General features: G+C 36.8%; 2 protein-coding genes across 3 annotated transcripts; one reads left to right on the plus strand and one right to left on the minus strand.

Moving 5' to 3' along the window:
• Nucleotides 1-7,188: 7,188 nt before the first annotated feature.
• Nucleotides 7,189-12,030, plus strand: LOC112778061 (uncharacterized). Of its 2 annotated transcripts, none has more exons than XM_025822429.3 (8): nt 7,189-7,495; nt 7,994-8,313; nt 8,430-8,627; nt 8,851-9,123; nt 9,505-9,607; nt 9,744-9,862; nt 10,427-10,603; nt 10,897-12,030. In XM_025822429.3, exons 1-8 carry the CDS (start codon nt 7,432-7,434, stop codon nt 11,689-11,691), a joined length of 2,049 nt encoding a protein of 682 aa, XP_025678214.1. In that variant the 5' UTR covers nt 7,189-7,431; the 3' UTR covers nt 11,692-12,030. The 2 variants fall into 2 exon arrangements, with proteins under 2 accessions (XP_025678214.1, XP_029151329.1); XM_029295496.2 differs by having other exon boundaries at nt 7,284-7,495; nt 8,001-8,313.
• A 3,263-nt stretch (nt 12,031-15,293) lies between these two features.
• On the minus strand, nt 15,294-18,459 carry LOC112779594 (subtilisin-like protease SBT1.4). Its single transcript, XM_025823910.3, has 2 exons — nt 17,512-18,459; nt 15,294-17,399 (listed from the first exon to the last, which is right to left on the minus strand). The coding sequence occupies exons 1-2, from the start codon at nt 18,162-18,164 to the stop codon at nt 15,701-15,703; spliced, it is 2,352 nt and encodes a 783-aa protein (XP_025679695.1). The 5' UTR covers nt 18,165-18,459; the 3' UTR covers nt 15,294-15,700.
• Nucleotides 18,460-23,178: the final 4,719 nt, after the last annotated feature.

Consider the following 23,178-nt stretch of genomic DNA (forward strand, 5'->3'; position numbering starts at 1 on the left):
CAGGCACACGTTCGTGGTTTGAGGAAGGTGATGAATGTCACAGATCATCACCTTCATCACAGTTAAGCGCGAATGAACATCTTAGATAGGAACAAGCGTGTTTGAATGGAAAACAGAAATACTTGCATTAATTCATCGAGACACAGCAGAGCTCCTCACCCCCAACAATAGGGTTTAGAGACTCATGCCGTCAGAGAATACAAAGTTTAGATCTGAAATGTCATGAGATACAAAATAAGTCTCTAAAAGTTGTTTAAATACTAAACTAGTAGCCTAGGGTTACAAAATATGAGTGGACTATGATGAATGATGCAGAGGTCCACTTCTGGGGCCCACTTGATGTGTGCTGGGGCTGAGATTTGAGTGAGTCACGTGCAGAGGCCATTTGTGGAGTTGAACGCCAGTTTTTATGCCAGTTTGGGCGTTCAACTCCAGTTTTTGATCCTTTTCTGGCGCTGGACGCCAGAATTGGGCAAAGAACTGGCGTTGAACGCCAGTTTACGTCGTCTATCCTTGTGCAAAGTATGGACTATTATATATTGCTGGAAATCCCTGGATGTCTACTTTCCAATGCAATTGGAAGCATGCCATTTCGAGTTCTGTAGCTCCAGAAAATCCAATTTGAGTGCAGGGAGGTCAGAATCCAACAGCATTAGCAGTCCTTTTTCAGCCTGAATCAGATTTTTGCTCAGCTCCTTGAATTTCAGCCAGAAAAATACCTGAAATTACAGAAAAACACACAACTCATAGTAAAGTCCAGAATTATGAATTTTTCCTAAAAACTACTAGAAATAGACTAAAAACTAACTAAAACATACTCTAAACTATATGAAATTATCCCCAAAAAGCGTATAAAATATCCGCTCATCACTTAGTCTTGCTCACTTTAGGAAGTCATTTGATGATCTTCAGGAAGGCCAAGTTTGTTTTCATTAAAGGAGTATTTGTTTTTATTTTAGTGTAATTATTATTTGGCTTGTAATCGTTTGTTTCTTTTATTGTGTGCAGTTTGTGTGGCAGGCCTATGCTATTGATTGCATTGAGCCAGACATAATTCCTGCAAAAATCTACATTGACTCAATTGTGTGGAGCGCTACGGTGCCATTAGTATCATTTGAATGCATTGAGTGGCATGCTTCCGATCGGATTAGGCGATAGTTCAGTTTCATTCAGGGAGTTCCTCATCAGGAACGGAGTTCGGATATGGCACACGAGGAAGTTCTGACTAGTCCAAAGAATCTTGACTGGGCCATAGCCACGACTCATTCATTTTGGGTGATGTAGTGGACAAATAGGTATAATCACATTCTTACTGAGATTTCTGTGCCTCCACAGCATCCCTTAGAGATTTACATGCATTGGTATTGTACAAAATATGGCAACCACTTGAACTTGTCGGATCTTATGGTGCAAGAGAATGATGAGGGTAATCCAGTTAGGGATGATGACAACCAAGAGCAGGAGAATGATGACTATCAGTCACCGCTACCTTAACCTCAACCACCAGAAGAACAACCACGGTCTTCAATTCCATATGTACTTCAAACATAGTTTACCGCATCATACCCATTACATCAACAGTACTGGAGTACTCCACAGTTTGACATAGGAGAATGAGCTTCATTTAGCCAGTTACTTGGGTTCATGGGTGCAAATCCAAGCCGATCACCATCTAGCCATCAGCCTGATATGATGATGGGCAGGTATTCCTTGGACGCGAGGTTTCCATGCTGCACTTCCTTGGGAAATTCTGGAGGGGTAGTATCTAGAGACTCTAATAGGAGTGATGGTGGTCAAGGAATTCTTAACAGCCATAACCCACGACGTGTTTCAATGGGTCTAATTGAGGAGAATACTAAGGCAATTGAGCAAGAGGCTGATGACTATATAGTAGATAAACCAGACAAAGAGAAGGACGAAGTAGAAGATATGGATGATGATTAAGAATCCAAAGACGACGAGTTTGATCATGGTGATGATGCAAGTCCGGGTAAATGTTTACTTTTTTGTTGTTTGATTCATCGAGTACTTGGATAAAATGTAAAATACATAACTCTGCTGAGCATTGTTGCCGGCACTTGCACCTCTGGATTGACGGCATCTACTACGGTTGTGGCCCTCGGCCCCACATTGCCTACACCGTTTAGGACCACGTAACATTCGCGTGTCCATCTCGTTCAAAAAATGCGTCATCCTTGGGCAACCTTTGGAAACCCGTCTCAGGAATGGATTTGGCACGAATCGAGGCCCGTTATAAGCAGGCCATGTAGTAGGATTCCCTAGTGGCCTAAACCTGCCTCGATATACACGTCGAACTTGATCCATCTTATAAACATCATGTACATACACTTGCCAATCTAGCCGTTGATTTGCACAACATGCAAACACATGTCGATATGAAATTCGGTCCACCTGGAACTCAACACGGTCACATCGGTGTCGACGGAGGTTGACGGCATTCTCCATACCACTTGGCATATCACGCACTTCAAAGACCTCATTCTGCCTGTCAAAGCAATTAACCTGGATGTTTCCTGATGCAAGTTGATTTGCATGCAATTTGGAGGTCACAAGTTCAGAAAAAACATGTCCAGCATTAATCTGAGCCTCCGCCTCGGCTCTTTTTCATGTGAACAACTCATTAAGCCTGTAGAATATTATTTTCACAAGTGCAGTGATAAGGAGATTGCGTGCACCCTTCAAGACTGAGTTGATGCATTCCGCTAAGTTCGTGGTCAATGCATACTGTTCGCGGGGGATTCGGCTTAACCAGTTAGTGTAAGCCTCACCTCGTTCTCGTAAGCGCTAGTAACGCAACTCGTACTCGCAGACTGTCCTCGAATATCCTGCGCAATAAGAAAAAACAAAGAAAAAAATAGATGAGAAACACTGTATAAAGATAACTCTGTTAATTATGAACTTCGAATTAGTCGATGTTACCTATATTGACGACAAGTTTTTGCAGGCACGGTGCCTTGAAATTTCTCAAAAAATTTGACTCTATATGCCTGATGTAAAACATGTGAAAAGCTTTAGGAGGTGACCAAGCTCCGTTACTGCGGGCCACAACTGCATTGATGGATTCGTGTCGGTTAGAGATCAGTCCCACACCATCCCGAGTCACTACATTCGTAGGTTACTAAGAAAAAAGTGCCACGCATCAGAACTCTCTCCTTCCACAATAGAAAATGCAATTGGGACGATATTGTTGTTACCATCCTGTGAAACTACAACCAACATACAACCCATATATTTTCCGTACAAGTGGGTCACATCCACCTAGACAACTGGTTTACAATGTCTGAATGCTCTAATATATGGGTAATAACTCTAGAAGACTCGATGCAACACTTGGATATCAGTAACCAAGTCATCGCTTTGATATGCAGGCATAATCTCAAAATGGATGACTACTGATGGCTCCTTATGACACATGGCCTCAAACCATATGGGCAAAACTTGATACGATGCTTCCCAACCTCCAAATATTTTTTCACTGACTTTTGCTTAGCCAACTATGCTTTTCGATAGCTGATGGTGTAATTGAACTTTGACTGCACTTCCGCAATAACTGATTTCACCTTTATCGAGGGGTCAGCCTCAACCAACGACTTTATCGCTTCTGCAATTGTGTTTGAATCTAGCTTCGAATGATCCTGAGAAATGGTTACTCTGGTACAAGTGTGACTACCATTATACCTCCTTATAACCCAACAGTACTTTCTGCTGATCTTGCTAACCCTGATAAGCCAATCACAACCTGACCCATACTGCGTACACTTGGCATAAAATGTCAGCGGCTCTTACTCATACACCCGGTAGTCTACACCTCTTCGGATAGTATAATCTTTCATCGCCATAATAATAGTTTTCCTAGAACTGAATTCCATTCCCACAACAAATTCACCATCTGTGACAATAGAAATTTCTTCCACGACGACAGCAGTACCATAAATATTTAATAAACAAATATTTAATAACTGAAATTAAAAGTAAAATCTATCTATAACTTATAAATCAATCATACCAAAAATTTGATACTAACATAAATAAATATTAAAAGTAATATTTCGGTCGGCCTCAGATTGTTCAAACTCAATATACATTTCAATGAACGGCATCTAAGTGCGACTTTCAATATACATTGAAAACATCTCTTGCATGCTCCCTTCATCAGTTATATATTTGGTTTGAAATTGAACGAATCCGTCAAATACCGGTATAGGATACCTATATAAAATGCATGATATTTTCCTTAACATTTCAGAATCTATCTTCTCACAAATCACACCTTTTAGTTCCTCGAATGAGATTGTAAATGGAATAACAATATCTAACGAATTTTCACAAACAAATTTCACTCCTTCAAATGTTTGTAACAAAATCTGACCAAAATAATATATTTTTAATAGGACTATATCATCCATATTTCTCACTCACATACATATAAACTCCACTATCAATTTTTTTGCACTCAAACAAAACAATGGAGATAGAGCAGAGGGAAGAAGAAGAACAGCACGAAGGAGAAGAAGAGATTTGCAAACTCGTAACACACACACATATATATACACATATAAATATAACAAATCGTACCACTCGATTTCTATTTGTCCATTGAAATAATATATATTATACTGAAATTGGATGGTCCGATTTGTATTTCTCGAAATAAAAAAAAATTAAACCCTACTGAAATCGGACGATCCGATTACAATGGCCAAAATTCAAAATTTTTCCTCCACACAAATCGAACCATCCAATTTGTGACCCCAAATTTCCTTAACAAAGAAATCGGATGGTCCGATTTCATCATACTAAGGTTCAGATAAAGCTGCTTCACACTTCTATATAGCACCCCACAGCTCCATAATCAGACACAATACACACGGTTTTAATATAAAAAAAATAAGCCTACGTGAAAGTGGATATTTAAAATTAATTAAATAATAATAAATCCTTAAAAAATTGACTAAAGACTGAAAGTTAAATGACAACTAACATTCTTTTTAGGGCTGTCAAACGAACTAGCCCAGCCCATTTAGGCCCGACCCGTTAAACCCGTGAGTTAAATGGGTTGGACCGTTTAAGCCCGCTTTATTCGCGGGCCATAATTTTTCAACCCGGACCGTTTATGGTCAGTCCGTGGGTTAAACGGGCCAGCCCGTTTATTCTTTTATTTTATTTTTTAAAAAATATTTTGACAAAAAATATTACTTTTAGGTCAAAAACCTTTAAAAAATAATTATTTTTTTTTAGTTGATGGGTCAGATTTTTGGGTCGGATCGAGGAAAATATAGACTAAAAGTGCTACTTTTTTTTTAAAATGTAAAAAAAATTAAACGGACCACCCGTTTAGCCTACGAACTAGCCCGTTTAACCCGTCATTTTTTTCGAGTTAATCGAACTCAGCCCGTTTAGCCCGAAATTTAAACGAGCTTAATTTTGGAGGAAAAGCCCGCCCATTTAAATGGGTAAACGGGCTGGCCCGATGGATTTGGCCCATTTTGAGGGCCCTAATTCTTTTAATTTAAATGAGTAAAGGACATTTTCGTCCCTGACCTTTTTTTTCGCGGACATTTTCGTCCTTGACCATTGAAAAATACTTTTAAGTCCCTGATGTCCTTAAAAACTGGACGGATCAGTCCCTCCGTCCAAATGCCTCCGTTAGACCCAACGGAAAATGCTTGTCACGCGTACGTGTCGTATGACAAACTTTCCACTCACGCGTACACGTGACCCACGCATACGCGTCGCCATGAATTCTGCACTTCACCATGAATTCTGCACTTCACCATGAATTCTCCACTTTGCATACTTTTAATTTAATATTTTTTTACATCGTACTCTTATTCTAGTACTCTCAATAATCTTATTCTTAATATTATTTTGGAATTCAACGTTTATGATTATATTATTACCTATGATTAATTTTTTATTTAATTTGTCTTTTTTAATGAGATCATAATTTATATTATAAAAAAATTATACTAAAATATAGTACACAAAAATTACAATTATAAAAGAGAGTACTAAAAATAATAAAAGTTAAATATTTATCTTGACAATGATAAAAATAAATCTAAAAATTTTTTATGATATTTTTCTATAGATATTTTTAGTACTCTTAGTGCTCTTTTTTAGTACGCTATAATTTTACTATTATTATTCTATACAAAAAAAATAATAGGTAAAAAATATATATAAACAAAAAAAATAAGAATCCCATAAAGAATAATAATATCCATGAGAGAGTACCAGAGAACAAATATTATATAAAAAAAACAAAATTAATCATATGAACAATGAAGGACAAAATTAGAAAATAGAAAATAAATTTCAATCTAACGTGAAAATGTAAACGTAAAGCCTATCATTTTTAGTTTTGATTAAACTTGGGTTGAAGAACAGAATCACGTTTACGTTTAGAAGAAGAATAAAATAGCCAAACTAGAAAGTGAAACTTTCAAAACAATTAAACCTACGTTTGATGCTTCAAATTAAGCCAAACACACTCTAAATTACTAAATTTAATTTACTTTTCTTCCATTCGATACATTGATATGTTTGCTTGAGTGATTTAAAGTTTTGAAGGTAAGAATGGTTTGAAAGAAATGGAAAAAAAAACATGCAAAGTAGAGAATTTATGGTGAAGTGGAGAATTCATGGCGACGCGTGAACATGTACACATGAGTGGGAAGTTTGTCATACAACACGTACGCGTGACAAATATTACGGGAGGCACGTCAGCTTTTTTCGTTGAGTCTAACGGAGACATTTAGATAGAGGGACTGATCCGTCCAGTTTTTAAGGACGTCAGGGGCTTAAAAGTATTTTTGAATGGTCAAGGACGAAAATATCATTTCCTCAATTTAAATTGTTCCCGTCCGTTGCTCACGTGCTTCCCACGGAGAATGGAAGGTAGTTTGTCTTCCATTCTTCGGGTATACAGTTAGCTTTTTTTTTTTTTTTTTGTTTCCCACGGTATCCCCCAACCCGGCAGGTCAAGGACTAATCCGTCGCGGTACTGAGCTCCATTTAAGGGTTTGCCGCTGGCCAATGGGTTGCTGCATGCACAAGGCGAGATTCGAACCCCCGACACTTGCTTAAGCGGACTAGTGAGCTAACCACTAGACCAACCCAACTTGGTTGGGTATACAGTTAGCTGAAGAAAGTTTCTTCTTCGCTGGTGTCGGTTTGAAAACACCTTGTACGTAGGATCATGTACACACGCCACGTGTCCCTTAAACCCATAGAATAATGAAAACAGACTGTTCTTCCTTATTGTTTCTGCGCTGTGTTTTTACGTTCTTTTTCTTCAAACAGAATATAAGACTTTAAAAAACAAACGTCAGCAGGGTACTTTCATTTGGTTGGATTACTGTTACATGCTTCATTACAATTTATAAACTATCAAACTTTCAATTCAATATGTTTCCTTCAATCTCTTCGTTTTCTTTTTCCCTTTTGTTTCTTCTGAAGTCACGTTCGTCAGGTTTGTTAACTTTCGTTTGTATACTATATACTTTCTTTTATAAACTTTGTTATTTAGAATTATTAGGGTTTTCTGTTGCAGCTTTTTTTTTTTCATTTCTTCAGGCTGCTGCAATTTTTTCTCCAATCAAATTAATTGACTTGATCGCTTATTTCCGACCTCTGTTTATTGATTAACCGAATGAATCGAAACTCGAAGTTCAAATTTTATTGCCAAATAAAAATGTTAGATTTACCTGTTGAATAGTAATATTGAAAAACCTCAGTCTTTTTCATATTATGTGTTCTACTTTATCCTCTTTTCTCTAATTTTCTTTATTACAATTTTGATTCTTATAGTTTTAGTTCCCAATTTGATAAAAAAATTGAAAATCACTATTTTGGTTTAATTTATACTGTAGAAATTGACAAAATGTCTTCCAGTTTTTTTTTCCCCCTTATTTAATCTTTTATCATATCTTTTAGAGTTGTTTTGTTATTAACCGAGTTATTGGTATAGGAAATAGGGATAGTGGAATCATGTCAACTACAACTATGGCTACTGCAGTGGGTGCAGCTGCTCTTTTGTACTACACATTGAATAGGAGATTGCAGTCTCATGAAATAGACAAAGATGAAGATCACAATGGCAATGATTCGCAGGATGTTGTGCCTTTGGGTATCGAACGTGTTTCCCATAGATTAATCCAAGCCCCTGCAACATGGTTAGAGACGATCTCGACGTTGTCGGAGACTCTCAGGTTTACATATTCGGAGACGCTTGCTAAATGGCCTATTGGAGATTTGGCATTTGGTATCAACTTTCTAATGAAGAAGCAGGTTATAGGGACTTTGCTTCTTTAACCAACAGATAATAGTTAAGGAAACTGTGGAGTTGTGTTACAACTAGTGACTATTAATTTTTAACTGTTTAGCGTTGTTTTTATGCTGTGCAGGGAAAGTACCATGTTGAAAGTGTCTTTGCTGATAAGGACAGTTTACAACTGAAAGGATCTGATATTACTGCTGAACTTAAGCATCTCTTAACCTTGTTGACTCTGTGTTGGCATTTTTCAAAAAAGCCCTTCCCTTTGTTCTTGAAAGAAACTGGCTACAATGATGAAAATGTTCTTTTTCAGGAACCAAAAGCAGGAGTAAGTCTTCTCTGAATTTATGAGAAAAGCACCATAAAAACTTAATATCTGTATCATTTGTGGTTGGAGGGAAGGCTGATATAACATAACAGAAGATGTTACTTTAGACTAACAAATCAGGCGCATATTTGATTAATAGAATAGTTTTTGCCATATCGGTAGTCGTAGTTCATTTCGTGAAAAGCAATACATGTGTAAAGTTGTCTTTTCATTTGTCATGCAGATTTTGAAACCAGCTTTTACAATAATAGTTGATCATGAGATGAGATGTTTCCTATTATTAATTCGGGGGACACACAGTATCAAGGATACTCTAACAGCTGTTACAGGATCTGTGGTACCCTTTCATCATAGTGTAGTTCATCAGGGAGGTGTTAGTGATCTGGTATTAGGTTATGCGCATGGTGGAATGCTTGCAGCTGCTCGATGGATTGCAAAGCTATCAACTCCATGTCTGCTTGAGGCACTTAGTCGTTACCCTTCCTATAATGTTAAGGTGAAGATTCCTTTTTCAATATGTATTAATAAAAGAATTTTATTGAGAAGTAGACAATGAATTTCAAAGGTTTGGGAGGAGAAGAAGTTCAAAATCCTTTCTTGCATGCATTCCTTGTTAGAAAGCAAAATCATCTTTTTCACATTAACTTGTGTTTTTATGTTCAAATAGCTACTAATCATGATAATAGTTGTGGATATGGAAGTTATATTTGTTCCTCTGTAGTCATATAAGATAATCTTATAGGTCTTCATACCAACCAGTTTATAAAATTATTTTTTGTTTTCTATCCATCTATGTTGGATTTTTAGCTTTCAATACTAGTGTATGATGCTTCGGTGGTTTTTTGTCTCACTTATTGAAGTGGCTTTTTTTATGCAGATTGTAGGGCACTCCTTGGGTGGTGGCACAGCAGCACTTCTAACTTATATTCTAAGAGAGCAGAAGGCACTGTCTACTACTACATGTGTTGCATTTGCTCCAGGTCAGTCTTATATAATATTAAAAGCTATATTCTTTTCGTTAATTAGATTTTGCATCTTTCCAAACTTAATGGATATATTCAAATATCTTGGAAAGTGAATGTTCAGTTGGAACTGACACATTTTTATTCTGTGCAGCTGCTTGTATGACGTGGGAGTTGGCAGAGTCCGGCAATGATTTTATCACTTCTGTTATAAATGAGGCAGACTTAGTGCCTACATTCTCAGCTGCTTCCGCAGATGACTTGCGTTCTGAGGTTTTGTTCTTGAGAATTTCTAAACAAAATGAATCATGCATCTTGTATTTGAGAATATTTTATAATCTGATTGATTAGCCCAATATATATGATGATATTTTTGAGATCTGCCAATGCTGGATTCTATCAACTAAATAACACATGGGTGAGCGGTTTTGTTAGGTTTCTATCAACTGAATTATTTGATAAGTTGGAAACAAACAACAATTTCAGCATGAAATATACTCTGGGAGATTAATCATGTAATTATCCTACAGCTGAGGGTTTATATAGGACATGGACTACATTGTTGAAGTTACATTTTGGAGATTTTCTGAGTCTCATTTATCAACATTAAGGTCTTACAATGTATACTATAGAATATGCAAAGTATTTCTTATAGTAGTCTTTATGCTCTCATTTTAAGTCAAGGCTTTAACATAGAGTTTGCTGAACATAATTTAGTTTGGTTGCCTTAATGGAGCTTCAATTAACAACATTTTTAGGACAAATGGGGTTTGATGTTTTTGTGTTTCATTTTAGCTTTACTGCATCACATTATAATTAATTATGTTAAGTTTATAGGTTATGGCGTCAGCATGGATAAATGACTTGAGGACTCAAATTCAGCAAACAAGAATAATCAGCACTGTCTGTCGATCTGCTTCAGCACTGGGTTCTCGTCTGCCATCCATTGCTGCTGCTAGATCAAAGGTTGCAGGGGCTGGCGCAATGTTGCAACCTGTTTCTAATGGCACCCAGGTACTTTTCTTCTCTTATATAATTTTGTGCAAAGGTATCATATATAATACAACAATATACTATCTTGAAAAGCTGGATATGATAAACTGCGCAATATAACTAAAAGAGGCCTAAAACAAGAAAATCAAAGAAACCAGTTGTGTGTCCTGTTTTGAGCAAAAATTTTTTGTTGTTGCAATCCAGTTGCCAAAAGAGTGTCAAAACCATAAACTTAAATTTCTAAATTTTAATAATTGGTACCTGGAAATGCAAGCACTTTTTTTCTCCAGTTTCTGAATTTTGAACAACTATAGGTGGTTATGAGGAGGGCCAAAAGTATGGCTCAGGCAGCATGGATGCGTCCAAGTCTTAACCTGTCCTCTTGGTCTTGCATAGGGCCTCGTCGTCGAGCAATTTCTCATTCAACCTCCAAGGATGAAGCAAACTCCCCCACATGTTCAACCTCTAACAATGAAGAAAGTTTGGATCAACCTCTTTATACTACCAAGAAAGGGGTGAATTCCGAGAATATGAACATACCTGTATCTTCGTCTGTAGAGGAATGGTATTCCGAAATAGGATGTGCCGATGAAAGGAGTATGATTGATGAGAGACATGCTGATCATCCCAGCGACATTTTGGAAGACGGCCGGTATGTGGACCACGTGAATGAAGTGTTGTTGTGGCATGAGCTGGAGCACCAGTTGTATGAAAGCTCCAACGGTGAAGAGGGTAATGTGGTAAAGGAGATAAGGGAAGAAGAAACAGAAATAACAGAGGTTTCTGGTGCGCAAACCCAGAGCTCTACTTCAGAAATGAAGGAAGTTCACAGGTTTTTCCCTCCTGGAAAAATAATGCACATAGTTACACTTCACTGCAATGCTTCTGATAGTGAAAACAATAGTAGCCAAACCTCGACGAGTTCGGATGGTCGCGAGCCAGATGAGACTAAGATTGGGATATTTCAAACCTCAAGGTCTTTATATAGCAAAATTAGACTCTCACAAACCATGATCGCTGACCACTTCATGCCGGTTTATAGAAAGCAGATCGAAAGACTGATTCAAGAAGTGGAGGAGGAGGAGGAGGAGGAGGGGGAGGAGGAATAATCTAACTGCGGATCATAGTTCACAGTAGTATTATAGTTAAAGGACATGTTAAATTTTGATTTATTTGTTTTTACTGTCATGTATGTCATTGGGTGTTTTTTTTGTCCCATTGGCATTTCGACGACAAAAACAGTTTTTGCGTTATGCTGCAGAAACTGATGGGTGGGACTGGGACCAATTCGGATCAATGGATGCTTTGACATTGATTTTTGCCGGGGAAAAGCAAGTGTAAATAATGTTGTGGTAATTATACAAGCGAAAGAAAAAAAAGGGTCAACCTGACTCATTGATGCTAATGTAAAACTGCAATCATTTTCTGAATAAATGTTTGTAAAGAAATATTAGTCCATGGCCATGTATGTATGAAGCAGCAGATTCCATTTCCATTGAAAATTGAATGGTTTTTGTAATTATTGAGTTTGGTAGAGGTCACCCTCACACATGATGATGGGGTCTCTGCTGCAGGCTCAGTAATTGAGGTGGACCCTGCTGTCCCTGCCACTTGAATTATAGATTCAAGGGAAAAAAAAATATTATTTATATCCATGAATTTTACAAGTGCTAACAAAAATATCTATAAAAAAAAAAAGCTAATATTATGTTTATAAAAAATGTGTTTTGTGTGATAAAAATACTTAAGTCTTAAATTGTTATTGATTTTTTAATAAAATTTTTAAATTACATTTACTTTTTGTCTATAATTTTAATTTCACTATCATTTTTTCTTTCGCAGATCTCAAACTTTTATATTCTTTTATTATCATTAGGGGTGGTAAACAGGCCAAAATTCACCAAAGTGGCCCGTATAACTGGCCAAAAAATGCAGGCTGCACTGAAAATTTGAAACCAGCATAATTAAAATGAAGCGGGCGCGGGCTTTTCCGGCAGATCCGCCATTTTTTTTGCAATTGAAAATGATAATTGAAGATGTTTTAAGTTATAATTTGGATGATGTTCTATGTTTAATTGATTAGAGACTTGAAGATGTTTAATTACATGTTTTTGACAATGTTTATTTAATAGTTTTGAGAGAGAGAGAGAGAGAGAGAGAGAGAGAGAGAGAGAGAGAGAGAGAGAGAGAGAGAGAGAGAGAGAGAGAGAGAGAGAGAGAGAGAGAGAGAGAGAGAGAGACCACCTCACTAGGTAGGCAGGAATGTCCTAGCTCGCTTGCCACCCTTAAGGTACCCGCCTTTCCTGCAGAAATAATTAAATGGGGACCCATGACAAGAATAAAATGGGAACAATGAACATTTTTCTAAACCAGGATGGAGAGCGAAAGAAGGGTACCCCGCAAATACTCGTTTGTCATCCCTAATTCGAAATATTAAAAGTACTTCAAACAATTATAATCCTATCCCAAGCTATATGACCAAATTAGTTAGTGTGTCACGTGATTTAGTATTATTAATCCCATTATAATTATAATTACAACTTTGTTAGGTAACTAACTAAGGTATCAGCTAACTTTGCCAACTTTAATGTAGAGTCTAAGAACAAAGTCCAATAACATAAAAAATCATGCCATCATTTTCACCCAAGACTAACCCTAACTTACCTTTTCACCTTCATATGTAGTAAAATTCACAATTCACAAAACTATCGCACATTACTCTCCTCCCATTCCCACCCACATTGCTGCCGAAGTCCACCCAATTGCGCTACTGCCTCCCAACTAGTTCCGGCCACACCACCGCTGCATGAAGAAGCCACGTGTCAACTTAACAGCGCTGACAACCATAGCCCCCAAGAAGGCAGTCTTGCACGCTGTCAGCTTAACAGCGCATCCTGACCCCTCGCGTCGTCGATACCCCCGTGTAACCCGACCCTACAACGTTGACTCGGTGCTAAATGTCCTATTCATGAAGTAACTGCCTGCGTCCTCTGTCGCCAAAGACCACCGCAACATGCATGCGAAGGATTGTCAGTAGTCTGTGGCCACAACGCGCCCAATTCCGACCCTAAGTCCCCTCACTACTGACTGCAACAAAATCCCTTACAAGTTAATGTCACTTGTGCCCAGTACCTGAGGTTTTTTTTTTCTTTTGTTTAAACTCTCTTTATTGGAGGGAAACAAAAAATTCATTTAATTTGGTGATTTTTCAGAAGTTTATTTCTTCCTTAAACATATGTTCCTTAGCTCTTTAGATGGATGCTTCTTAATATAGGAATGCGAATGTTCATTCTTGTTTGACGGATGTTTCTTTGCTCTTAGTTGGATATTTCTTTGTATTGTACATGGATGTTTCTTAGTATAGGATTGCAGATGTTTCTTTGCTCTTAGCTGGATGTTTTATTATATTGTAGATGGATGTTTCTTTATATAGGATTATGAATGTTCCTTCTTGTTTGATTCAGAATGGTTGTAGAGTTGACTCCATCGCTCCTTCCGACAGCCTCTAGCATCAACGACGGTATAGAATGGTAACACACCAAGAGCAACTCCAACATAGACCGGTGGAAGACGGTTGCCCCAGCCAGCGCACTCTGCGGCGATGAGAATCTGACGTAGGTTGGTCCAGCGCAACACATAGATAAGGTGCGGCAGACGGGTGACGCAATGAGAGTGGTTTTAGCAATGATAGTTACGATCACAAAACTGTATGTGTATTACGCAGTAAAAATAAGAGTTACTTTATAATTCTATTTTTAACAAATTCAAAAATCTAATTTTTAAAAAGTCGTTTAAGTTAGCTGGTGGAATAGTTAGATCCTTATACTTTCTCTTGTAATTAATTGCAGAATAATAAAATGTAATCCTAAGCAGATTACTATATACCTACAAAACTAGTCACCAAAAAAAAATATACCTACAAAACTAAATCGTTGTGTAGATTACCCAAGTCGAGTAATCAAAGGAAATAATCGTCGCATACAACAAACTACTCTACATACATGTACACAAGCATTGTCTCATAACATTCAAACGATAATCAATAATCATCTAAGAACCATACTATGATCACAAATAAAAATTGCTTGATCATTAATTTTTTACTTGCATTACATGAGCATTGTCTTTTAATGCTTTCCGTCAAAGACGTTGAAATAAAACGGCACTTTCTTCTTCAACAAAATATACTCGAACTGAAAATTACCCATGAAAACTTTAATGAAAATCATAATTTTTTTTTGTTTTGATTATTCACGATATTTTTTAACCTGACAGATTAATGATCAATTTGTAGCATATCTGAATTTCTTTTAAAAATTTGCTGCTAGCTGCATGCACAAAATAATATTGGAGTTCCCGACATTTGCTAATCACTCGACCAACTCAAATTGGTCACTAAAACTGAATATTTCCACTTCCCAATTTGCTTCTTCCTCAAAAGGCCCACCATTGAACAACTCGTTATCTTTTTGTGTAATATAAATTCATTGGGCCTATCTGTCTAAAACACCCCAGCATGTTTTTCAACTACATCCTTCCATTCTGACCAAAAAAGCAAAAAACTACATCCTTCCATGGCAGCAACCTTTTCTTGTCCCACACATAAATCATATGGAATTGTGATATTTTCTATATATATAAAAGGAAAAATTGAAGACATTATTTTAGCACTAATTCTATTTATGAACTCTAGTTATTTACACTAGAATACTAAATCTTAAATTTCTCTTTTTTATTAAAAAAAATTCAAACTATACAAATAACATTTTCCTTAGAAGTAAGAAGATATGCTAGAAAAGGCAAGACAAACTAAAATGTGATTAGCATTTTGGCTGATTCATCATAATAAATATGCAGTCATGCAGAACCACGGCTATTTTTTCTATCGCTATTCTAATCAATGCCATTTCATCACTTCATGTGACTTGATCCCATCATAACTCATTACAAGTTCATCTTCTGCTACTTCAAAGCTAGCATTTAAATTGCAAGACAGAGAGTACCCAGCAATTATTACATACTTTTGTACAACAATAAGCAAGCATAAATTACCAACAAAGAAACTAAAACCATAACCTGAAACCTCTGCTGCTAGATCCGTGTAACGCTCGAGTTCACTCAAATGGATGCTGAGAGTCCTTCTCTCCATCTTACAGCAATCGGGCTCCTCACACTGTGGCTTCCATCACTCCACTCAATGGACCCAAAACTTGAAGAAACCGCATTCCCAACCCCTCTAGTAAACGTTACCTCAAATGCTTGTGTCTTGTTTTCAGCACTAAACACAAGCTTGCTTGGTGATACTACAACTTCGACACCAGGAGGAGCAACAACTTTCACATTGTAAACAGCATCAACCGAACGCCCCACGTTAGTAACAACCCGTTTGTACTTAACCTCGCCATGATCCGCACCAAACTCAACCGCGAAAGACGGGTAATTCAGATCACCGGGACTAGTTAACTTACCAGTCCTAGCTACTTTAGTTTCACAAATGTCTGAACTAGGAGCCTCCCTAACAAAAACAGCAATATCCCTATTGTCATACCCAATTGAGCATAGGAATGCAACGTAGTCATCAATGTCCAAATCATAAACCAAACCAGGATTGAGTGCCCTGTTTGGATCAACATGTCCAGCACCATGAATGAAAGGGTTGGACTCTCCACCAGTTCCAAGATCCTTAATTTTACCCCCCGAGTTATCGACATTATAAGCGGTTGTCATCAAAGCAGATTTTATAGCAGCAGGTGTAAAAGATGGATATGCCTTCCTAAGCAATGCAGCAATGCCACTAGCATGGGGGCAAGACATAGAAGTACCCGAAATAATGTTGAATTCGACTCGTCTAGGATCAATTTCTAAATCAGTAGGTCCTATCTTCCCAGTCCACCCTGCCAAAATGTTAACACCAGGGGCTATAACATCCGGCTTAAGAATCTCCGGCGTGAGATGGTTCGGTCCGCGGCTAGAAAATGAAGCAACTTGTGGAGCAGAAGGTGAAGAACCAATCACAGTGCCTCTGAACTCTATTGTTGCAGTTGGAGATTGGCTTGTTTTTATGTATTGCTTGATCTTGTCTCCGGCGGTTTGACCCACCATGGTTGCCGGAAGAAGATGTGCATCCGCGAGAAGCTCCTCACCATTCTCTTCAGTGTTGGCTAATATCATTCCCAACCCACCAGCAAGCTTCACCGCACTACCTTTCTCAACTCTAGCATTCACTCCCCTGTCACAAACAACTATTTTTCCTTGAACCTTGGAAGGTTCTAGAGACCCAATGTAGCACAGCCTGTTTCCACAATCCGAGGCATAAACCAAAGGAAGCTTAAAATCAGGCAACTCTTGGCCGTAGTACAAAGAAACCCCTCCAAAAACACTCCCATCTCCAAGAACCACGTCAGCAGGAAACTCCCTGTCAACCGTAGAAGCGCCAACGGTCAAAATCCAGGGAGCAATGTTCACGGCAGTGAACGGACCGGGACCGGAATTGCCGGCAGAACAAGAAACAAGAACGCCGTGCTGCGCTGCACCGAAAGCACCAACGGCGATGGAATCATGAGAGTACGGTGGCGCATAACCGTTTGCACCAACAGAGAGGGAAATTACATGGACTCCATCAGCAACAGCTTGATCCATGGCAGCAAGAATATCAGAATCAAAACACCCCATTGACCAGCAGATCTTGTATGCTGCAATTCTAGCCTTTGTAGCCATACCTCTGGCTTCGCCCTGTGCATAGTGGAACAAGCTCGCATTAGAAACGACGGAACCAGCGGCGGTTGAAGCAGTGTGCGTTCCATGGCCTTCAGTGTCCCTAGTAACAGAGCAAGGATATATTATATAACATAAGAATAGATTTGTCGTAATTAAAATTCAAATAGTAACTATGTTACGTTATTGTTAGCTTTTGATTTAATTTTTATCACCTAGCAGACTTGGATTCTGTGGATTCATCGATGGGCTTCTCGCGGAAAGCCTCGTAGCCTTTGTAGAAGGCTCTGGCGCCTATGATCTTCTTGTTGCATGAGGAAGCGGGAAAGTCGGAACCAGTTTCGCACACGCCTTTCCAGGAGGAAGGGACGGCGGAGAGGCCGTCGTCGGAGAAGCTTCGGAGCTCCGGCCAGATCCCCGTGTCGAGGACTCCGATGATGACGTCGTCAGCGTAGTCGGAATCTGGCCATATCCCGAAGGATTCGGCGAGGCCAAGGAAGCGAGGGGTGTGGGTGGTGTGGGGGTGGCGGATTTGGTCCGGCACGACGGAGAGGATGGCTGGGTTGCGCTGGAGGGCGGCGGCCTGCGCGGCGGTTAGGCGAACGGAGAAGCCATGGAGGGCGTAGTTGTAGGTGTATAGGAGGGTTGTGTGGTCAACGGAAGAAGGGAGGGAACGGAGGATAGAGTGGTACCAGTGGTGGGGAGAGGCGAAGTGGGATGGCTTCTGTGATTTTGACACGTGGATGATGTAGGTGTGTGGAGCGTCGGATGATGATGCGTCAGAAGTGGAGGATGAAAAAGAAGCTAGGAGACAGAAGAGGAAGAGAAGAGAAGAGAAACAAGAGGAGAAAGAACGAGTAAAAGCCATTATTGTGTTTTCTTGTACCCGGAGAAATGGGAGGAACTGAAGTGAGCAATATTAGGTGGCGTCGATTGGGCGTTGGGTTTAGTAGCTTAGCCAGTGAGGGGTAGGCAGCTGTTGGTGTGATGAAGAAAGATGAAGAATGTATCTGACCTACAAATGGGGGAAGGTGTATGGTAGTTTAGAGATATTTGCAGCATGTGATTAGGAGGATATGTTATTAAATGGTAGTGTGGGGCCCATGTGTGGAGACGGGGATGCTATGGGTTTAAACCAAGTTCTGAAATCAGACTCATGATTCAACCATTCTAATTATCGATTTACTGATTTATTAGCCTAATTAGTTTAACTGTAATTTAATTAAAATAATTATTTTATAAAATAAAATATAAATAAATTCGTTAAATTTTATAGTTTAATTTAAACCTTAAAATGTCATTTATATTTAAATTTATAATTCATAAAATATATTAATAACTTTTGTTCATATTAATTATTAATAATTTATCATTTATTATATCATATTTAGGGTTGGATGCATTCCATATATAATACATATTTTATAAAAATTAAGTATATATTGAAAAAAGTAAGAGTTAAACTTACAATTTTTTTTATGTAATGACTTGCAATGAGTGAGTAATTACTAAATTAGTTAGTTAATTTAGTAATTTAGAGTATTAATTTTTTATTTTTTATTTTATTAATATGTATAAAATTTAGAATGACTGAATTTTATATTTTCTTGGAAAAATTTAATATTTTTACAGGTAAGGTAGAATTTAGAACTATAGAGTACGGGTAGGATTAGGGTTGACAGATTCTCAACCCCTCGGATAAAGTAAGGTAGAATTTTAATGAAATTTTTAACCCATGGGTAGCATTAAGGTAGGGTCCAAACCCTATCCTACCTTACCCATTGCCAACCCCAATCACATTATTAAACTCATCAACACCGTAACAATTTATGAATAAATTTTATAAGGTTGTCAACACAAAAGTTAATGAAGATAAACTGATCATAATAAACAGTAAAAGCTCATGCTTCATTGTACAAATTTCATTAAAGCTCATGGAATATCTTCATTGTGCAAATCTCATGAAAAATTAACAAATTTTGCCAACTAACTATACACCATAGTAGTTTTTGCAAAGTTTTCCAATAGCACATTACAAAAAGCACAGTAGTGAAGAAAACAGAGTACTAACAGTGACTAGAAAAAGATGAACATAGCAGCTGTGAGCAGAGCTAATCAATAATTATTTAAAGTGGCTTCTGAACAACAAAAAAAACAAAGAACGAGCACTAGCAGTGAACAGAGAAGAACGAGCATAGCAACAATGAGCAAAGTTAATAAATAATCATTTAAAGTGGTTTTTGAAAAAAAATGAAGAACGAGCACTAGCAGTGAACACAAAAGAACGAGCATAGAGACGACAATGAACAGAGCTAATCAATAATCATTCAAACTAGTTTCTGAACAAAAAATTAAAAAGAACAAACAACGACCACAGCAACAATGAGCAAAGTTAATCAATAATCAATAATCATTCAAAGTGGTTTCTGAACAAAACAAATGAAGAACCAGGCAATCAGGAGATCTGAGCAAAGTATGAGGGAAAGCGGTTGAGCACGACGGAAGATGGCAACCAGGCGACGAGTACGATGACGGAGGCGGGCGAAGGACGACTGAGTAGGATAAAGGGTTGGAGCACGCTAAGCTCGAGGAAGAAGCTGCAATTGGTAAATGAGGAGAAGGGTTGGAGCACGATGACCGGATGACAACGAAAGATCCTGAGCACGACGGATGGTGGCAGTGAGAGTAACTGCTGTGGCGGTGGTGGAGGCTAGACGGCTAAGGTTTCTTTTGAGTTTTGAGGGAATTTTGTGCAAAGGAGAAATGGAGAAGGGTGTTGGGCGTGTTCCTCAGCCCCTGTTTTGGCTCTTCGTTTCCTAGCAAACCCAAAACTATGTTGTTTCACAAAAAATAGCCAGGTTTCGGTTCAATCTGACCGGTCGGTTCTTGACCGATTCAACGGTTTTGAAACGGTTTTTAAAATAGTTAGTTAAGAATTACATATACATATCACTAATATTTATATATTTGGGTAGCTAGTTAAGAATAAATCAATGCTAATTATTTATGCGAATAATAATCGACTCAAAGGAAGCTTATTGTTTGGCCAAATAATAAACATTGAACCTTATATTTATTTTCTATTTAGTTGTGCAACAATTAATTAGCCCAAAGGAAGGTTAGTGTTTGGCCAATTAATAAAAAATATATGTGGTAAGAAATAGACATAATTCTCAAGTTTTTATGTGAACAATGAGTTGATCCAAAGATAGGTTTATTGTTTGACAGAATTTTGTAGAGAATATTTGGTAAGTCGCACTAAATAAATTTATGTTGCTTAGTTTATGTGAGTACAGATTGTCCCAAAAGAAGTTCTGTATTGGCTAAATTACATGCTTATTTTTAGTAATAAATATGTGATACTTATTTGGTTTCATATGAATAATAAGTTTGTCCAAAAATAGGCTTATTGTTTGGCAAGATTTATTATCAATATTTAATTACTGTATTAAAATACTACTTACAAATTAATGTTTTTGTTCAAAGACTAAATATTAATATTGTGCTAGGTATTTGTGAAGGACCCACCATTATATGAATTTTATTCGTAAGATATGTAACTTTTGTGAATATATTATTTAGCTTTAAAGTTATATCCGTCAATGTTAGTCTATTTTTAAATATTTTTTTTGGAAATTAAAAAAAAAGTAAAGACTTTCTGTAATGAGTAACTTATATTTTATCAAATTATTCTTTCATATGGCCTTTTGAGATAAATGTGATTGATGGATTATATCAGTTTAGCAGGAGTACGTATATTTTCACTATTCTTGTATGTCAGCGGCATGTAGAATTGTAAATAAGGTTATATACTCAACTCTAAAGACAAGTACAGTCTCATTAGGTGCCTCAAGAAAGTTATAAAGGTCAAAAGTGCATAAAGTTTATTATGCTTCAACAGTAGTCTAATGGATAATAAATACACTTACAGTTATTGTATACTTTATTGGTATCTTTGGCAGATATTTGAATCAGTTAACAATAGATCACTAAATAGTATACAAATAAATTTTGTTATAGCAAAACATTACATGTTCACACATATGAAGTCAGAAACTAAAGTTAGAGATAATTTGATATTGAAAGACTTTTTGTTGAATGTCAAAACAATTTTGATCCATTGCAGGTATACTCATATGCTCATTAGAAGAGTTCTTTGGAACAGTATTGAGAAGACACTTATTATTCTTTCTACTAAAGTATTTGAATATAAAACACCTTATAAAGATATTCATTTTGGTGACTACAAATACTTGTCACAAATTAAAAAAATAAATTTAAAAAATTACTTGAGTTATTTTGTGACAATATATTAGTAATCTAATATTTTAAATCTTTTGTTAAACAAGAGAGTTCAGAGTGTTTAAGTGTCTTGTGAGAAAGATAGCACAAACTCAACAAATGCATGCATATTTGATTAGTAAGAAACAAACACTCAAGGTATTTCTTGTGGATACTATTCATATGGGTTTCATATCATTTTATGGTATATTGTTTTAGTGGGAATGTGCATTTAGATGCTCGTATGATTTAGACAAATTTACGAATATAGATATTTCTATAGAAATAAAGTATTCAATTTTGTTTTCACTTTGACTCATGTTCTCATAAAATTTATTAAAGTTGGATAAGTTGGAAATAGTCATGCATGAGATCTTTTCGCACATAATTTCTGAATTTTCTTATCCAAATTTGATCTATGTCATTGAGTATATTAGTATAGTAATTATCGTAGTTTCACTAATATGATAAAAATTACGATAATTTCATAACTGATATATGAGACGAACCAGATTATTAAAATAATCAAGAAAATAGCATTCAGATGCCCACGCGTATAAAGTTTGGCAAATTATCTGGTATGAACCGGAACTAACATCCATACGTATGGATCTGCTATGGCATGGAGTACGTCGCGACTCCTGGCTTCGTTCTTCTGTGGACTGCGCACTTAAAAACATGTGATTATCTTATAATCCTCACTCCATTTGAAAAGCAATTATGCCACTTTCTTTTTGTCCAAATATAATTTTCGAAACTCAACTTGCAATCTATCTTAACATGTACACTTGACACTATGTGAGATGCACACATCAGAATCCATACATATGGATGTTTATTTCCATCCATACCATATACTTTGCCATAAAGTTTATAAGATATATGTGATTATATATATATATATATATATATATATATATATATATATATATATATATATATATATATATATATATATATATATATATATATATATAGTTCAAGTAGGAGATTGCTAGGAAATTATTATTTTTTAATTTATTTATGGATAATACATATATAATTATAATCACAAATTAAGTCATTTCACATTAAATGACTTATATAATGGTGATCTCATTTATTCTCATAAATGTTGAATTAAATAAATCATTGTTACTTTTAATTTGGAATTAAATGAGAATAAAATCATAGATACTATTTTATTTAGGTTTTAGGGTTTAATGAGTGTCACACTCAAATATAAATAGTTATTTCAGGGTTTTGGTCTCCAACACACCAAAGCTGCCTCCGCAACTCTTTTTCCATCAGAGAAATTATGATTAAGCCCTCTTAGTGATACAGAAGGCTTTGATTGAGAAAGATCAAAGAACCAAACTCTTCTAATCATGTTCATGAATTCAGGTACGATTCCGTATTCAAGTATTTCTTTTAATAATTTAACATAAATGGTTTTTGGATTAAGGAAGTCATAAAAATTCCAACAGAATACCCTCGAGTTGCACCGTATACGTGACTCGGTCGAAGTAGGGTAAAGGGGTGGTGATTTTGACAAGAGGCGTGTACTTCAACAGACCCAGCCACAATAACCTGGCGTCGCCAAAGAGCAACACTCCAAAAGG

This window comes from Arachis hypogaea, chromosome 19 (genome assembly GCF_003086295.3).
Source record: "Arachis hypogaea cultivar Tifrunner chromosome 19, arahy.Tifrunner.gnm2.J5K5, whole genome shotgun sequence".
Classification (NCBI taxonomy): Eukaryota; Viridiplantae; Streptophyta; class Magnoliopsida; order Fabales; family Fabaceae; genus Arachis; species Arachis hypogaea.

Bases quoted from the DNA above. Each gene is read 5' to 3' on its own strand.
- LOC112778061 (XM_025822429.3), top strand. From the start codon at position 7,432: ATGTTTCCTTCAATCTCTTCGTTTTCTTTTTCCCTTTTGTTTCTTCTG. The intron at 9,608-9,743 runs GTCAGTCTTATA...TATTCTGTGCAG, and splicing joins ATGTGTTGCATTTGCTCCAG to CTGCTTGTATGACGTGGGAG. The intron at 10,604-10,896 runs GTACTTTTCTTC...GAACAACTATAG, and splicing joins CTGTTTCTAATGGCACCCAG to GTGGTTATGAGGAGGGCCAA.
- LOC112779594 (XM_025823910.3), bottom strand. From the start codon at position 18,164: ATGGCTTTTACTCGTTCTTTCTCCTCTTGTTTCTCTTCTCTTCTCTTC. The intron at 17,400-17,511 runs GTGATAAAAATT...CTCTGTTACTAG, and splicing joins ACAGAATCCAAGTCTGCTAG to GGACACTGAAGGCCATGGAA.